Genomic DNA, 19,667 nt, shown 5'->3' on the forward strand with positions numbered 1-19,667 from the left:
ACTTTAAATATAATATTACAAATTTCAGGAACCATGCTTTATCGTTTATTTTCTTGTTAAAATAAATAAGTAACAATTCATTATTTGAAATGAATTCTTATTATCTAAATTCAAATATTGAAGACAAATCTCTTAATTTTATCTTTGATATATCTCGTTAAAATTCAAAAGACACGCTCGAATTGAAACTTCCTTTATATCTCATCCAATGACTGCTCTATACTTATATCTACGATCTCTTGTATCTTGTAATTCACAGGAATTGTATCTTGGGGCGAAGGATGCGCAAGGCCTGGCTATCCCGGTGTTTACACCAGGGTGAATCGTTACCTCTCGTGGATAAGTCGCAACACCGAGGACTCTTGTTACTGTTGATTTAAACGATGAATAATAATCCAAGGTAATCACGCGTGGATTACAACAAGAGTCTCGACTCGTGTTTTCGTGATTATTTTTAAATTCATCGCCTTGATCTTAATATCTATGATCGTAGATTCTTTAAAAAAAAGAAAAAAAAAAGATGAGTAAAATTCGTCCTCGTGGAATATCTTTTCTCGAGCATTTTAGGATCTTCGCGAATTTTTACATTCGTTTCGGCCACGAAACGACAAGCTCGAGCTGTGTTTAATTTTGAAAGTCTTTCATCGTGTGTTCATAGATTAACCCTCTATAATCGCCGCTCAAAAATCAAAACATCTGTAATATATTTATATTTTGTAAACATTGTGTAATTACAGTTTTAATTTATTTTGCTACATCATTGCCTCGCAAGGCGCAATCTGTACGTAACAATTATTAATTTCTATTCTGTACAACTATGGGGGAAAGCAAAATTTCTGGATTTCCTGGAAGTTGATATAAACTTCCAAGGTTTCGTTAAAGTACAGTTATTAAAGTTTTAAAACAATGGTTTGTATAGAATGTTAATATATTCGTGGGACATCTTTGAGGTTAATTATAGAGACTAAAAACAAGCCAAACAAAAGTATTGATATATAAAAGTATCGATCGAGTCTTGTTTGTTTTACAATTACAAGCAATTTAATTTTTATGAATTAAACGAATGAATGATGAAACAAACGTCTCTCCTTCCGTCCAACTCGAACTTCAATCTTTTATAACGATATTTATGCAAGTTAAAAAAAAAATTATAAATACAATTACACAAATAAAATTAAAGTATCAGACATTTTATATTTCTTTAGATTTTTTTATATTTCGATTTTTCATAAATGTATATATAAATATATATATAAATTCCACGATGTACTTATAATTTCTCTTATATATAATATATTAACATCTTATACAGCGCTCTTTTGAAAGCACAATCAAAGCAAAATATTCAACTGAATCACAAAAAGAAAAATAAAATTCGTTTTTTAACCAATTACTGCATTCCTCCACAATTTGACAACAATTTTTATTAATTTAATTAAAACGAACGAGCTTCTTACTATTTATCTCTCAAAATGAAAAATTTATAGAGGGTTAAAGCGATTTTCTACGTGCCCCACGAGAAGTTAAAAATAATAGATGGCCACGCGATCCGTTATCCCACATCGATGGAGGCGAGAGACAATTGAAAATTAAGGCACGTATCGCGTGTTCTCCACGCGACTCGTAATATTGAACGTACGAGAAAGAAAGTCACCCGGACTTTCTCTGTTTCTTCGAACTGGAATTTTGGTGAAAACTCATGGGTATGTGTATATATATATATATATACCCGTTGCCCACGGAGCTTTGATTCTCCGTGTATCCGTTTCCATCAATTTCGTGGGCGACAGTGAAACGTCGATTGTCATTGACCTGACAAAATTTTTTGTCGTACTCGAATTATTCGAAGAAATTCGAAAGTGTTTAGTTTTAAATATTTAGCTCGAATATATTTATAAAATACTCAAATGATACTCAAGTTTGTTAATTTTAATTTTGTAGTATTTATGTATTAATTTTTTATTTTTTATTTTTTTTACTATTAGTATAAATTCATTTGTATTAGAATTGCGTGGAATTTTTTATTTTATTATTTTTATAATAAAATAAATGATAAAAAATTAAAAGTGAGATTTGGAAATCCAATTTTCCAGAAGAACGATAAATTTGTTTATATTTTTCAAAATAATAAATTTTTTGGTAATTTTAATCGTTATATTTAATTTCATTGGTAAGTTAAAAAAGAATTTTTATAAAAATTTTTCATCGATTTTTCTTTTGTAATAAATAAGAAATAATGATAAAAAAGAGTTATGTTAGAAGGATAGTTAATATTTTAATAGAAACTTTTTAATAGAAAACTTTTATTTATATAACTTTTTCTGACTAATGTTCATTAGAATTTTTTTCAAGTACTGAATACTCGACTGGAAAAGAAAAGTCAACATTTTTTTGAATCACTTCCAACTTTCAATGGAGAATAAAAATTATTTCCCATAAATGTATTTCAACTTCTAAAGACTAAAATTCATTCAGAGGAAAAAAATATAAAATAAAGACAAGAATGGAAAAATAAAGGAAATATGTTTCAAGGAAAAAGAAATTTTAATTTCGAAAACTCTTGCGGTATATAAAAAATTCATTTAACTGAAACTAATTTTCACAAGCTTAATTTAGAACGTTAGAAAATAGTTTCTTTTTTCAATATTAGTTATACAATTTTAATTTCTTATATTGTAAATCTTTAAAAATCTTTCTGAACTTTTTCTACTATACATCCTATTTACAAATTTTCAAATTTTGAATAAATATTCAATTATTTAATTGAAATTTGTTTACAATTTTCCACGAATAAATATATTTTTTCATTTATATGCATTGAATCATAATTAATATTGAAATTACCAAACCAGATTTAAAAAAAAATTAAAATAAATTAATTTCACAGCTTCTTTGTTTCCCAATTAAAAATTTGTAAACACTTTTAACAAAATTTAATATCGATTTTATGCGTTCATTTCACCTTTTTAAAACGATATTTTGAAAAAAAGAAGAGAATAGTTTTAAAAGATTTAATAGTGGGAAGAACAAGTTACAAAAAAATTGTATCAAGGATAAAATTGATATACGAACCAAGGAAATAAGAGTGAAAGAGAATGTTATCATAAAGAAAGGATATAGAGAATTGAAGAAGCTCAACTCGACAAACAGTCTCTAAAGCCTAGCACATTGTACAATGAAACAGCAAAGTAAATAAGAAGAGATAAACGGGGGGGAAGTAAGGAAAACGAAGAGAAATTCATTTACTGTAACTTGCTTTAACCAAGAGTTTTAGTTCCTTTTAGTAATTGTTTTCTGTCAATCGACGTATCATTGTACTCCATACATACATGATCTATCGTTATTTTATATAAATAATTCATTAAAATTCTATAAATACTAAAAGAATACTAAATTAAACACATATGTCGATTATTCAACTATGATATGTCTACAACATGGTTTCATCGTAAAAATATAGGTAACTCTCATATAACATAATAGTATTTATACATATATAGAGTTATTCAATTTCAATAAAATCAATTTCATAATTTCATAATTAATTATGATTTTGATTTAATTAAAGATTGACTCTTTTGCAATATATAATATAAATATAAATTATATATAAATTTTTTTTAAAGATTTTCTCTATATAAAAATGAAGGGTCATTATTTTTCATCATAATCTCGCCTAGGAAATTTTAAAGAAATTATTCTACAGTAAACGGGTACAATTTTATTCATCAAAATGCTTTGGCATTTAAAAAAAGACAATTTTTTAAATTTTAACAAACTCATCCCTGTTTAATTCGATTCGAAATTTTCTTAAATAAAATTGTGTTTCCCTTGATATAATAATGGATAATAAAATTGTTCGGACGAAACGTTCGACATTCACGTTTTACATGTAACGCGAGTCTTGCATAATAATTTTTATGTAACTCAAGTACCGTGTCATACGAGAGTTACCTCGATGAGAGTTACTCCCAATGATATTCTACTTCAATATGTCTAAAATCGCACGTCGAAAGAGTGAATTTTTTTTGATCGTTTTTTAACATCGAAACGAACATCCACAAGTACAACCACAAAGAAGTAAATTGATTGGTTAAAATTAAAATCGTCAATATATATTTTTCGCGTATTAAATATCGGTGACTAGAAGTCCTTCCGGTCTAATGGCTTGTTCCTCCATCAACTTAACGTTTGCTTCTACTTTGTCGGACAACCAATATGTTTCCATGTTACCCTTACCCTGCACGAAAACGGTAAACTAACGAATTAAACGACCAGGCGGGGAAGAGGATAACCTAAATTAAAAACTTTTTGTGTATACGAACCTTGACCCAGACCAACCCGCGTGATTCAACGTGATAGCGATCCAGTGATAATAAGGCTTTGGCATCGGACGAGATGTGCACTCTTCCCGGCTGCATCGTGGAAATTTCGAAAGGAAATTTATTTAAAATTGTTAAAATTATAATAGAGTAGTAAACGGAAGAATAATAATAATTTGTTAATTAATAACTGGATGCGAATCTGAGAGATAGTTGAATTATATATTATAGAATGAAAAAAAAGATTTTTTTAATACTTTTAAATATTTTAAAGTGAAATGAAGAGTATTTTAGTGAGGAACCGAAGAAATGAATTAAAAATGAGTATAAAATATAGAATAAATTTTGTTATGATATTTTGAGAAAATCAAGTTTGAAAATTATATTATATAATTTATTTAATTTAGATAATAAATTCACTCTACAAACAAAGATTTTATTTTTGATTTATTTTTTAAAATCAAAAATTTTGCTTTCTTTTCCAATATTCCATAATTTTGGAGATATATAATATATATATATAGAGATAAATCCTATATATAATAAGAAATTGTGTAAAAAATCTGAAAGAATTTGTGTGCAGAACTTAACAAATTGAAACAAATTGAGAATTTTTCTTAAGTAAAAATATTTTGATCTCGCAAAAGAAATTAATGGATCCAGATTAATGGAATTTCAAAGTTTAAAATTCAATTTATACTTAAATCTTCAGTAAAGAACAAAGAGTTTCGATTTTTTAAAAATTTACTCTCTATCTTTTTTTATCTTTTTCCAATCTCTCCATTGAGATTTAACTTGAATAAATCAACTTACCAGACTAGTTGTTTGCATTCTAGAAGCAGTATTCACAGTGTCACCGAAGAAGCAATATCTAGGTACTTTGATGCCAACCACACCTGCCACAGCTGGTCCAGAATGGATTCCTAGTGGAAAGTGGAACACACTTGTATGCAATTGTGTTCATTCTCTGATTATTCTCTCGAGAGAAAAAAAACAGTTTGTTTTCGATAGAAAGACAAATTTAATCTCGTGAAGACAAAAGAAAGAAACGATGAAGAAAAAAAAAAAGAACAAAAAGAAAGAAGAAACAAAAGAAATTAGAACAGAATATATAACAGAGCATCGATTATCCAAAAATAGGATAAGTTATTATCACATCTTTTACATATCTTACGACTGTATCGAAAAACGTTTAATTTATTTTTTATCGTATATTCTTTTAATAAATAATAACATTGTTGAAAATTGTTTAATTTTTATTCCAATTTAACTTTTCTCGAAAAATTCGAATTGATATTTAAAAAAGAAAAAAAAATAGAAATGAAAAAAACTTTTCTTTTGTTCCTTCCAACTAATATATTTAAAATTATATGTGCACTATTTCAATTTTTGAAAGAAAGAAAAAAAAAACTTTGATTTCTAAATTACTTCCAATATTTTTCACATCGTATGAAAATTTTTTAAACGTGAACAATCGATTATTTTAAGTGAATCTTATCCTAAGTTACCTATACGAATTTGTATATCTAAACCAGAGGGTAACTTAAGGGATCGAACGTGTTTTAGCAGCTGCAACGAGACATCCGCGATGTTCTGCGCATGATTTTCCGTTCTATCCGGTGCTCCACTGGCTGCCATATAAATTCGACCGACAGTTTCTACCTGTTGAAAGTCGTAAAAGACATGTATGATGCCGGGCTGGGTTAGTTATCTGGATATTACTCGCGCGTTTTTGCTCTTATTTTATTCCATTCGATGTTTCTTAACGGTAATTGGTAACGTTTGCGTTTTGTTTGCATATCATGCTTACTTTGTACACGTTAAACTCGTCCATCAAGGAGTCGAAACAGGAGAAAACAGCGTTCATCGACGAAACAATATCCATTGCACCCTCGATCGTCGAGTAATCGAAGTCGCATAGCTCGCAAAATAACACGGAAATAGATTCGAATGACTAGACGAAAAGAAAAGAATATTAAAACAAACTTATCGTTGAAAAATTTATTACAATCTTTTAAAAGCGTTTTCAATTTTAGAAGAAAAAAGAAAAAAAAAAGAAAAAAAAAACATTCTAACTTTCGTTACAATATTTTTATATATAATATATTTATATATTCCCTTTCAATTTATTCGACTGTGGAAATAAAAATCAAATCCCAGAGTCGAAATCGATAAATCAAATTTCATATCCATATATGACTGAATATCAGATTAAAACTCGATATAATATAAAGAGCGTGCCCTGGCATGTGATAAATTTTGCATATAAAATTTAAACAAACATGTATATTTTCTGTTTGATACATTCGTTTACAAGTGATAAAAAAATTTATATCACGTAAAACTTATTATTACATCCGAGAGATGAAAGTATATATTAGCTATAAAACTAATTCCAATTTAGTAATTCAATGCAAAACACAATTTTTTAGGTTAAAATATGCAGTCTATTTCTGTAAAATTATTGCTAATATCTCATATATGAGTCACCAGAAAATTAAATGTCAGATATTGCAGTGCAATGTATGCGAAATGAAAATAAGATATTCTTATCGAGAAATAATAGATAATAATGCTTATTCAATATATAATAAGCAAAAATTTGTATGCAGAATGTTTAGTACAGTTATAAAAAAAAAATAATAATTTTACTATAAATCGAAAACAAGATTAGATAGATTATATGATATATATTATTTTATATTTATATTCATATGGAGAGTCAATCCTCGATGTTGAAGGACGCTCTTTATATTTAGAATAAATTGGTTACATAATTCTATTTCTACTTTCTAATTATTACAAAGAAAGAAAAAAATAATAAAATTATATATATTTCAAGAGATTCTCAAATACCTCACAAGTACTTAAAGGACTGGCGCCAGCACGCAATCGATCTGCGACAGTCTGAGGAATCATAGAATACAAAAGCTCGTCGCTCTTGTTTTTCCAACGATCCAATAACGCGTAGCTATTCTCCAATTCCGTAGATCTTTGTTCCGCTCTTTCAAACATCATCTCCAATCTGTCCAGACATTCATATATCACAGTAATAACATTAGGTCCCGTGAAAAATTCTTTACGTTTTTAGCAAGTGTGTAATAAAATAACTTATCCATACAAAGTGTAATTTAAACTTTGCTCTCAAAGATTCATTGTTCATGCTTAATAATAAAGTTTCAGACTTCATGAATGATAATTACATGAGTAATAATATATAATAAAAAAATTTCATCCAAAATTTCATATTCTTAATTTGCATATATTTGGTTCATATAAACTAGAACAGATATTGAAGAAATATACTTGGATCAATTTAAAGCCAAATGAATGGTAAATTTGTTATTTATGATATATTTATAATTACACATTGTTCTATTAAATATTTCAAACTTCATGTTATTTTGTAACTCATGTGCAACAAGTGACAATCTATAAATGATGTACTGCTAAAACTTTCTATTCTATTAAAATCTTCCATCTTTAATGTGTTATGTATAATTGAAATAAAACAGAATATCTTGAAATAACAATTACTTTAAAACTAAATCTTTTATGTACACGTTGTTTATTTGTTATATTTGTACAATATGATTATAAATAAAGTATCCAAATATGAAACGAATAAATCAAAGAAAACGATAGAATTTCCTTCACGAGACCTAAGATGGATCAATAGATCTCACTCATAGTTAAAAAATGATATTTTACCTTCCGCAATGCTGCCAACCAGCGAGCACTAACTCACGGCTCAAACCGTGGGGATTCAGATCATTCAGGTACAGGCCCATGTTAAGCAATTCGTCTAAACTATTAATTCTGTCAAAGTACGATTTTATTAAATTTATCTCCTTTTTTGCTTCCTCTCCTCTATTTTTTGAGGATACGTTTTAACGAATACATTTTTAACGAAACTTACAAGGGACTACATAAGAAAATGATCGCTTTGAGATCCTCGATATATCTCATCTGACCCTTCAGCAGTATGCTCCTAGCTCCTTGACTACCTCGTCTATCCAATCCCGTGCTCGTACTCGGTGTATTGACTGTGTTCGACGAAGCATTTTGATCGTTTAATCTGATCATCTCCAATTCGAACATCACCGAATGTAGATATATCACCTGTACATGTACACGTTATTTTATAAAGAATTATATGAACACGAATATACGATATTGGTTAAATTATTGATATACTTTATAAAAAATAATATTCATAAATTCATTTCAAATAATTATATCTAATAATTTTTAAATTATCATTTTAATTAATAATAATCATCTATTGTACAATTTTCAATAGTTTTGCTTGAAATACATTCTGAATATTGAGTTTCTCTGAACGATGAATTATAAATATAACATAAAAAAAAAAGAAAAAATATAAAAATATTATAAGTAATAAAAAAAAAAATCTTACTCAAAGTATATATTTCATACAAATATTACGTGTCACTTTAATGTAACATCTTTTTTATATCGGGAAAATAAAAGGAAATGATGCCAAGAAATACGATACTGTCTCACTTATTTTTCAAATAAAATGCTCCCTTACATTTCCCCATGTGAAGGATATCCCTTTAGGCCTACGAAGTTTAAAAACATCCGTGACATGCTTATTCAGGATGGAGGAGGAGCTGCCACCCCATGCTTGCAGCAATTTATCACCAGCCCCTAATATCCTCATATCTTTGTCGATTATCGCTCCAAATGGGAAAAGCCGCAAGAGAAATGAAATTGACACTGGAGCTAATTCACGACTGAGTGGAGTTTTCATTCTATTGTTCTTCGCGATCTATAATTTTTTTAAATTTTAAATGATTGTATGCAGATATTATATAAAATAACTGAAAAATATATATTTTTGAAAATATATTCAATTGATAAATCTATTTCTATTCATGGTACCCTTTCCTTTGTAAATTTCAATGTAAATTTAAAATACAAAATATATAAAAATTTTTTTTGAAAAAATTCTTAAAATAATTCTGTAAACAATTCTTCATGCTTTGTAAAAAAAAATTTTCATTGTTTTAATTATTTGTTTTGTTTGTTTTAATTGTTCAATTATAGTTCCATCGATTGAATTATTTATGATTGATTACTTACGTATTCACGATTGTCAAAATCGATTCTAAATTTAACCATTACACTTCTGGATCCAGGTATATTATTCGAACTTCCTAATACACGTATGACCAAATCTGTCTCGTAAAGTTCTTTCGCTATTTGAAATAATTGACCTACGAAAAATTATATTACGTAGAAATGTCTGATAAATATTTTACAAATGTTAAAATATTATAATTTTCTCTAATACTAATTTTAGTAATACTAATTTTTAATAATTTTTACTCGAATATTTGAATTAAAATTAATCCACCTTACCCATAAGATAATGCGTAAATCCTTTTCTGGTGCTTCGATAGACTAACTCTACACCTTGTGGATCGATGTGAGTCGTGTACATCGAGGGACTTTTCATTTTAGGATACGTGAATCTCATTTGCATGTGAATATTGTCGACATTTTGTAGAAAGTCGCAAAAATAACGCCCAGTGGCTTTTATCATACAAGCATATCTGTTACAAAGGCAAATGATTATCGTTGAATTTCGATTGAGAGACATATCAATTTTACTTTCTGGAAATTTAAATTCCAGACGAAAACGATACAAACCGTTGAAACAAAATCGTTTTCAGTTGGGAAATATAATTTCATCGATATTTCCATTTTTACGTTACGTTTTTAATTAATCTCTTATAACTTATAACCTTTATCGACAATTCTTTGTTAATAATTATTTTAAAAAAATCGATCGTTAATCGTTAATAACGATTAAATCGTTATTAACGATTCGAAATCACATTATTAAAATAATATAAACTTTGTTCATTTTGTATTAATAAAAGATAAAATCAATAATAATAATTTCATATTCTGAAATAATATTAAATTTTCATTTTAATAAGAAGAAACATTAAAGAAGATAAAGTTTATTCTTGTTACAAGAGAAAATGGAATCTGATTTCATTCAACAACATTTATGAGTTATAACCATCTAACGTTTCAAATTTACAATCGGTATAAACCACTGCCTGCCTCGATAATCATCCCTCTCGAGACACGGAAAATTGATAAGAGGAAATATTACTTGATACACGTATAATTGACATAACAGCCCAACAAATCATTTGCAACATTTTATTCTCAGATTTATTTTTATTTATTAAGGCACAAAGTGAAACGAATTCAAGTAGTAATTGAAGAAGACAATATGACTTTCCATTGTTCAATGAGCAGTTTGCTAATGATTCCAAGTAGAGTATCGATTCAAATGCAATAAAATATTAATTGAAGCTTTTAATGTGACTTCGTCCCCAGGTAATAATTAATTTCCACATCACGTAGTTCTCGATGTATAATGGTAATTGAACTGTTTAATTAGCAGGAACCTAAATCCAATATCAGCATGAGCTCAATCTAATCATGCACGTGTTTAAACTCGTGCGATTAAAGGAATACTTTGATTTTTTTTTTTTTGCGTATTTAATCGCAATTATGTTCGTTAAATTTTCTTAATTTATTAAAATGTTTTCTTGTTTTTGATATGTTGTAATTTTATTTGAAACAATATATAATTTGAAAAATTTTTTAAAATCTTTTAATTATAATATATTAGATTGTAAAATAATAAATACAAATAAATGCGAATTGTGGCGACATCTGTAATGGCGTTTATATAAGCTTAGTTTTAATTTAACCAATAATTACTGTAGCATGAAAAGTTTAATTTTTATTTTTTTATACATGATGTTAATACATTCATAGTTCAATACATTCTAATTCTAATTCTAAAACAAATAATAAAAGTTGATGTACAATAATTTTGATTATTAAAACTTATTTATTAACCTACAAGCAATCAAAGTTTAGATGAAACGAAAATACTGAGCACAAATTTAAATTACTTATAACTTAATCAACAGTTTTGCATATTAACTTTTGTTTTCTAGAATCGACCTTTCTATGACATTATATCGACATTCTATAAAATTGAAATGCATCATACATATTTATTTATCTGAAAATATAAACAGTCTTATATCTTTTATATCGATTCAAAATTTTTTTTATTTAAATTCTTTACTATATAATCCATAACTATTGTTATAATCCAAAACCGAAATTATGAAAGTTCACTTACCCTAGGTTGCTAAAAAATCTAACGAAACACTTTCCAAAGAATTGCATCACATTCTCCACGGATTCGCCATTAAATTCGGCCAATGCAGCAGCTAAATTGGTCATAAGCTCGTCCGGATACGTTTGTCGCGTGTTGAAGACCATATGCTTGCAATCAGCTCTTTCCAGTAGCTGTAGCCACATATCCTCCCCGTATTCTAACTGTAATGAGAATTTTATTGTCCCCTCAATGTTAGTAGTTTTTCCTTCAAAAACTTTTTCATTTCGTGTTTGTCACTTCTTTCGATACTTTTTAAAATTACAGTTTTCTTTTTTTTCTTTTTTTTTGAAAGTTTGCATCACGTTCGTGTAACATTATATTGAACGACTTGGTGGTATTTAAAGATCAAATATTCCATTTCTGTAGAATTTTCATGGCTACGAAATGTAATATTATACTTACTATGGTAAAGGAATAAGAGGGTGAAATTCAATCTTGGATATTTGAAATAATTGTTTCATTTCTATGATAAGTAAAATTAAATATTTAAATATTTATTTAAATATTCGATTTTACAAATATGTTATAAGTACTTCGATTATGCATTTTTTAATATAACCTTGAATTGATTAATTAAAATAAATATCTGAATTTCGACGAAACCTTGTCCACAATAAAATTGCAATTATACTCGTGATATGCATATCGTAGAAATGAGTGATTGATTGATATTCATTTAAAAGTTTCAATAATTAATCAAAGAATACAAGAAATTAATTTTTTATATTTATTTCCATTATTAAATAATAATCACAAAAAAATAATATTCAAAAATATTAATCAATTCAAATTTAATTACATAAAGTATTATATCAAATAAATATTTTCTATACATTTATTTGTCACTATGATGAATAAAATTTTCAAATGATATTTCGATAACAATTTTTACGTGAAATATATCATTGGTGAAATTAAGATTTCATTTTTTCGAAGAAATTCTTTTTCGTTATTCAACAAAAATATTTAAAAGATTTGTTATTTAAACCTTTAAGGGAAAGGATTATTATTCGATTCCATTGATGTTATACTTCACACAGATTTTACTCTCCACCAAACGATTGATTTCCGATAAAAGTAGCTTAGACACGGTGACAAAAGACGATGTAAAAGGATAGAACGTGTAACCGTTTCTATTATGCTCCGGGGAATATTTCTCCCTTCATATTTCCTATTGTTCCTCCATCACGAAAAACAAAGACAAATGTTTTATATTGTGCAGCTCGTAGCGTCATTCATAAGTTATAATTATGAAGCCAAAAAAAAAAAAATTTATTCACTGTAAAATTTAATGCCACACAGATGGCATTTTTATTGTAAAAAAAAAAGAAAATTACAAGTAAAAATTTCTTAATTCATTTTTAATATTTATTAAATTATATTAATTATATTAGTAATTTCAATTCTTTACACCAATGATAGATAAATATATTGAAATTCTATACTGAAATATAGTTTATTACATAATAACATATTATTTTTTTTATAATGAAATAAAATACAGTTAATTTAATATTTAAGTTTTAAGCCGTCAAATGTTAAATTAATAATTATTTAATAAAATATTTAATTATCAAATTTTTAAATTGAATTTATGTAAAATCAGTCATTTGTAACAATCTAATATATTTTAGTAGATAATAAAATTCTAAATTTGAAATATAAATCAATGTTAAATAATGAAAATTCAATTCAATTTAAAAATGTGTTAAGAAAATTGTATTATTTTTAATAAATAAAACGTTAGTTAAGTAAAATAATCTCTAAATATTTAAGTATTAATGTAATGTATTAAAAAAATTTTTTTACAAAAATCTATCGATATAAATTAAATTACTAAATATATAATTAATTTTTAATCAATAATAAAATTTGTAGAAAATTTGCAAATATATATTTACAAATGATTATAACAGTGATTTTTTTTATAGAGGAAAATGATTTCAATTTAATTCATTTTAAAATAAAACGCGAGAGGACATAATATTAAATAAATACTTTATCAATTACTATTATCTTTATTTATTTTTTGAATTATATTGTATAAAATATAATAATGATTTTTTATAATGATTTTAATATAATGATTTTTTAAAATATCAGCAACAAAGTCCTTGAGTTTGAATTTCAAATTATAAAATTAAAAGTAATGAATTTTTCATATGACATCTATATTTATAAAAAAATTGTAAAATATCACATATATATTAATAGATGAATTGTAAATGAATTTTAAATTATAAAATTGAAAGCAAAAAATTCTTTTCGATAATCTAACACTCGATATTAATCACATTTACAAAAGAAAAACTTTTCCATATTATACGTGTATCAATAAGAATTATTGATTTACAAAATTAAATAAAATTCATTTATTAAATTTTCTTATCTTGATTTCATTTAATTTATTTTTAATCTCTTCCCTTCTTTTCTATGATTAATTTGATGGCCATGAAATGACAATACAATCAATACATTCGAAATTAAAAATTCACGGAACGAATCACTTAATATGATACCAAGTGAACACAAAACTATTCATTCCACATATTTACAAGGAATTGATTCGCACAATCAAGCCAATTTCTGGCTCCCTATAGAATAATCAATGCTCCTTCTACAATAATGACTCTGGTCACGAAAATTAATAGGAACCCCATTTAATGAAATCCCTTAAGGTTTAATATGTCAAGTGGACACGCACAAATTTCTCAATTCGAACGAATCATCAATTTTTAATAACTGAATTTTTTCACAATTATTTATTGAATTATAAAACACAAGCATACCTTGGATCAAGGAACATTGAAATATTATTTCGAATAACATATTATTTTATTTCGTAATTTTTTCAGACACATAGACATTTATGAAATGAAAAATAAAAAATTTAATCTAATTTATAATTATTTCATGTAATTATACATATCAATTATTCGAAAAATTAATCAAGAAATAATATTCTATTTTAAAAATATAAATTTCTAAAATTTCTAATTTCTAACACTTCTAAATTAATTGATATTTCTAAAATGTTAATTAGAGACCTTAATTTATATCTTTGTACGATGTTTGCACGATGTAATTACTTCTTTTTGACGTTATTTTGAATTGATTACATATCTCGCCAAATTTAAAGTAAAAAATAACGTTACGATAAGTTTATTATTCGAAATTTATTATTGTCATTTTTAATTTATCCAACTTGTTGTATAATCTGTTTCGTAAAATTATGAAGGAACGATTTTCTGAAAGCAATAATTTTGGTTTATACGATACTTTGCAAGATCTATTCAAAGGAACTAATCAAGACTACGTATAAGTACATACTAATGAACATAACACGGTCACGTTTCCATTCCCATGTAAGAGATTTACATGTTGCATTTAGTTCGCTAGTTTCAGAAACTCTAATCGTATTATTACATTAAACGAAGAGCTGAAAATTTTCTGAATAGATACGAATCTCGCGTGTGTATTCCATTATTATTTCTCTTCATTTGTGAAGAAATATATATATATATATATATATATATATATATATATTTCTTATATATATATACAACGAAGAGCATGACACAATGATGGCTGACGAAGCGTCATTGATACATAAAATGTTACATTAGAAAAACAAATTAACCGTCCTTTAAGTGGTGGAATAACGATGCTATTTTTAAAAGCTTCGTACAATTAAGGAGTTGCACCGAAAGGAAGTATGAATCCATCCATATTCAGGTACCTCGTTTGTTGCGTACCTTCAAACCATTTCCTTCGTCCACTACGTGATTCTTTTCGCAACGACCGATTATTTTTGGACGATAAATCAACAATACTGCATACTCGCTTGAAAAACATCTATACACGCTAAGTTTTATCTTGTTCCTATTTTGTACGTATTAAAAATAAAAGTTTGATGCATTTTTCTATGAAGTAAATTTTCGAATCTCAAAAAGAGTTTTATTTTGTTTTTGTTTGTACGAAATGACAAAAAAAATTTGTTTAAACAAAAGTAAAGAGATTTTATCTTGTTCCTGTTTGCATACATAAAATTCAGAAGAATTTAATACTAGGAAAATATTTTGAATGATATTAAAGAATTTCATTTATTATTTTTTGTTCGTTCGTATAAAATATAAAAAAATATATAAAATATAAAAAAATTCGTTACGTAATAATACATAGAAAAAAGTTGTTGAATAGCGTCAAAGAATTTTATTTTGCTCTTTTTTTTTTGCACATAAAATTCGATGTATGTAGTATAAGCAAAAAAAAAGAAAAAAAGAATTTTCGAACGAGTCAGCGTTTTCGTGTCAAAGAAATTTATGAGGCAAAGATTCAATCTAATATGGCGGGCAAAAAAATTTTTTCGAATAATATCAAATCAATCTTTTCCGGAAGCATGGTTTTTACGATCACGTGATCGCTCGAGCAAAAGCGTGGGTGAGCTTGAAAATGCGCGAAAGATGAAGAAAATTTATTTCACTTGTCAATACTTAAACAACTTGGGATACTTAATCAAGAAGATTAAGAACGGACGTGAATCTTTAAAGCTGAGAAATGGAGGATATTGGAGAAAGCTATCACGTTGCAGATCGGATCATGTTCTTTTATGGTTTCTATTCGCAGAAAAGTTCTTTTCGATTAATTTCTTTTATATTCGTTCAATGCATCCTCTTGAATGATTTTTATTTCTGTTAATGTAATTAGGTATTTTATTAAATGTAATTAAAATGGAATTTTTCAAGTAAATATATATTGAATATATATACCATTAATAGGACAATATAATGCTATTTTGAATTATGTATTATTATATAGATATTGATTAAATTTTATTAAATTAAATTACACAAATTAGAAATATGAAATGATTTTTAAAAATTTTTCTGCTATAAATTTTTGAAGAAATTGCAGAGAAAAATGTAAATGTAATATTGTTTCGAGTAATCTTATATTATTAAGAAAAATTTTAATTAAAATAGCTTATTTAATAAATTATACTGTTATTTAGTGCATTAAAGCTAAGCAATGAATTAATGCAACTTTCATATGATTATTTATTATTTATAGATTGGTAAAAATATAAATAAAAAAAAATATTATGTGCTTTTAGAATATTACTAATATATTTATCGATAATAAATTTTTAAAAATATTTTGTGTAAAAAAAATAGATGTTATAATAATAATAATAAATATTATATGGATGTTCAAGTAAAATATAATCATTTAACAAAATTTTTTATTTTTATTTTTATCATTATTCAAATTTTTTAAATTTTGTAATATAGACAATTTTTTAGTTGAAAGAAAAAAATTAAAATAAACAAAAAATATTAAATGAATTTTTTAAATTCCTTTTTATAATATACAAAGAATTGTGATAGAATTATGTGCATATATTAAACGAAATTTGAACGCGCACTGTTGGATTTTATGAGATAAAGAATAAAAGAAACTTGAATATTACTGGCATATTATTAAATGTTAATAATGTAATTGTTAAATTAATAATAAAGAATAAAATTAATTCATAATCTTTCAATTATAAATTATCGATATTTAAAAGACTAAAGAAATCATAAAGATATTGTATATATATTATTTATTGTACATACAATAATTATATATATAATATATATACAATAATACACTAATTAAATAAATTTTTAGGTAATTGTCTTGGATAAATAATCATATATACAAAAATTACATTATTTTATTGCTTGAGATTTAATGGATTAAATGTAGCAATAAAAAATAATTTATTTTTAATTAAATTCCTAAGCACATTATTCTTGTACTTATTATAGAGATATATTACTTTGAACATTATAAATATTTTTATATTTAATAATGTATTATACAATAATAACAAATTAATAGCGTGATACATAGTATACTAGGTGAAAAAAAATTTATTATATACATAAAAAATATTATTTATAAAATGAAAACATGAGGATGTTTTTTCTTTTGTAGATAATCAATATAATTTTTCATAGTCCAGATTTATATTATATATGTTATTTTTTAATAATTGTATAAATATTTGTAATAGCTGCAAAAACTTCGAAAATTTATTGACAATCATCTGCAATTATATTCTTTTATAAGAACAAAATCAAAAAATGTTATGTTTCTTTTGTACGATATATGTACTCATATCATGGAACAATAATACTACAATAAAAAAAGAAGTAAATAAAATTTAACGAGAGAAAATATCAGAGAAGTTTTCATTACCAGTTCAATTGATATAAATTAGATTGACGAAGATCAAGTATACAGGGTGATTCTGAAAATTAACAATAAGACGAGTCACAAATTAAATCATATTAACTTTTAAATGAAAACAAAATACTTTAAAAGATTTTTATTGTCTTCAAGATATTTTATTCTGTTCGTTTTTTTAATCTTGTCATATATACTTTGTACTCTTTTATCTTTTATGTAGATTGAAATCGTTTTGTATATTTTATATAGATTTAATGATTATTTTCTCTACAAATTTAACTTGTATTTCATACGATTATATTTAATTACATCTTTGTATTTTAAATTATTCGTCAAATCAGGAAATCTATATATGTATATACTGAAAATGAACCTATATGTATACCGCATACGTTGCCAAATATTTACATCTATATCCGTAATAGGAAATCGTATTTAAACATCGAAGCAAAATTTTGAGTATGAGCTATTTTTATCATTAAAAAAAAAAATTCTACAATTTTATTAATAAAGAAAAATACAATTATAATTTATAATAATTTGATTTATCATATTTGCATCAAAATTTATCCAATATTTTCTTTCATTTAAGTTACTAGAATCATCTTGAACATAAACTTCTTCTAAGTATTTTCATCCCTCTTTATTACTATTTTCTTTTTTCCTCACCTAAATAATAATATTATTTCGAATCAAAGAACATCCAATTTTGTTCATAAATTGTTCATAAATTCTTTTCGAATTCTATCTATTATTATTTTATAAAAAAAAAACAAAAAGAAAAAAAATAAAAGTATTTAAAACATGCGCAACCTATTCTACCAACAAACGAAACTTGAAATTATAATGGATATCAGATAACATTTAAAATTATACGACTTTATGCATACATATTTTATAACATTTTCGAAAAAAATTGCCACACATGGATATTATTAAAATTTCCTAAAATTTCTTTTTCTACCGAACAAACTAATTATTCTCTTCTGCACCACCTTATCATTATCCTTTAAACACAATCCTATTAAACCTAAAACCTACGAAAGAATATCGTATAACGGATCAGATTTACCTTCGGAACGAGCAACAAACAAAAGCACTCACTCAACGTGTAATCATGCGTCTTTCCTCCTTCACCCCAATCACGTTTACCTGCACGAAGTGCTGCACACTCTCCAACAGCATGCCGTACATTGTGTTTCCGCGATGTGTTTTTAATTCACTACCAAAGTTGCGTACGCATTCATAAAGGGATAGGATCTTTTCGCGGATACGATTTTGTAAACGATAAAAATCGCATCGTCGGGGAGGACGCCGCCGCATCGCCCTGTCCCGGTCAAGTGTTTCGCGCCATTGTACCGCGCCTCATGACATCCTCGGCTGTTGCGCTCCTCTCCTCTTCTCGCTTTGCCTTGTGAGAGCGCGGAGAGGACTGTCCGCCTCGGCGGCGCGGTCAACTTTGAGTTTCAAGCCGCGAGGGTTACTCCGGGAAGGGTGGTTGAGAGATACGCGCCGACTGCGTGCGCACCACGCATCTTGCTTCCTGGATCCTTTTCAAACGTGGTTGTTCCAAATACGAAGGGGGGAGCTTCTTTCCCTTTCCCCTTTTTCAACGATGAAATCCGCGCGAAATGCGACGAGGAGATTGTATCCAATTATGTTGATCCAATTTTTTCCATTCCCTATTTCCACAGGGGAATTTCGATTTTTTTTAAATTTATGAGAGGATATTGTAAAATGGTTTCGATAATCTGCTGTGTAATATTATTTTCGTGTAAAAATATTGAAATTGAATGAAATTTAGAGAGAGAGAGAGAGAGAGAGAGAGAGAGAGAGAGAGAGAGAGAGAGAGAGAGAGAGAG

The 19,667-nt window shown here is 26.3% G+C and overlaps 2 protein-coding genes across 3 annotated transcripts in view; one reads left to right on the forward strand and one right to left on the reverse strand.

Annotated features, from left to right (window-relative positions):
• The window catches only part of LOC102679846 (trypsin-1-like), a 4,478-nt gene extending 4,008 nt beyond the window's left edge, over positions 1 to 470 (forward strand). Inside the window, exon 7 of the mRNA XM_031514023.1 lies at positions 260 to 470. Coding sequence (XP_031369883.1) covers positions 260 to 375 — 116 coding nt within the window. The 3' untranslated portion in view covers positions 376 to 470. The remainder of the gene's footprint in view (positions 1 to 259) is intronic.
• The window catches only part of LOC102679513 (soluble guanylate cyclase 89Db-like), a 34,122-nt gene extending 14,777 nt beyond the window's left edge, over positions 1 to 19,345 (reverse strand). Inside the window, exons 1-12 of one of the 2 annotated variants that reach the window (XM_006623206.2) lie at positions 18,958 to 19,345; positions 11,530 to 11,729; positions 9,711 to 9,904; positions 9,432 to 9,565; positions 8,878 to 9,117; positions 8,242 to 8,444; positions 8,034 to 8,141; positions 7,179 to 7,347; positions 6,133 to 6,276; positions 5,831 to 5,984; positions 5,136 to 5,245; positions 4,326 to 4,415 (exon numbers count right to left, since the gene is read on the reverse strand). In XM_006623206.2, coding sequence (XP_006623269.1) covers positions 4,326 to 4,415; positions 5,136 to 5,245; positions 5,831 to 5,984; positions 6,133 to 6,276; positions 7,179 to 7,347; positions 8,034 to 8,141; positions 8,242 to 8,444; positions 8,878 to 9,117; positions 9,432 to 9,565; positions 9,711 to 9,904; positions 11,530 to 11,729; positions 18,958 to 19,128 — 1,917 coding nt within the window. In that variant the 5' untranslated portion in view covers positions 19,129 to 19,345. Of the gene's footprint in view, positions 1 to 4,325; positions 4,416 to 5,135; positions 5,246 to 5,830; positions 5,985 to 6,132; positions 6,277 to 7,178; positions 7,348 to 8,033; positions 8,142 to 8,241; positions 8,445 to 8,877; positions 9,118 to 9,431; positions 9,566 to 9,710; positions 9,905 to 11,529; positions 11,730 to 18,909 lie in introns of both variants that reach the window. The other variant, XM_006623207.2, reaches the window with a different exon arrangement.
• Positions 19,346 to 19,667: the final 322 nt, after the last annotated feature.

The sequence above is a fragment of the Apis dorsata genome, unplaced genomic scaffold (genome assembly GCF_000469605.1).
Source record: "Apis dorsata unplaced genomic scaffold, Apis dorsata 1.3 scaffold_840, whole genome shotgun sequence".
NCBI lineage: Eukaryota > Metazoa > Arthropoda > Insecta > Hymenoptera > Apidae > Apis > Apis dorsata.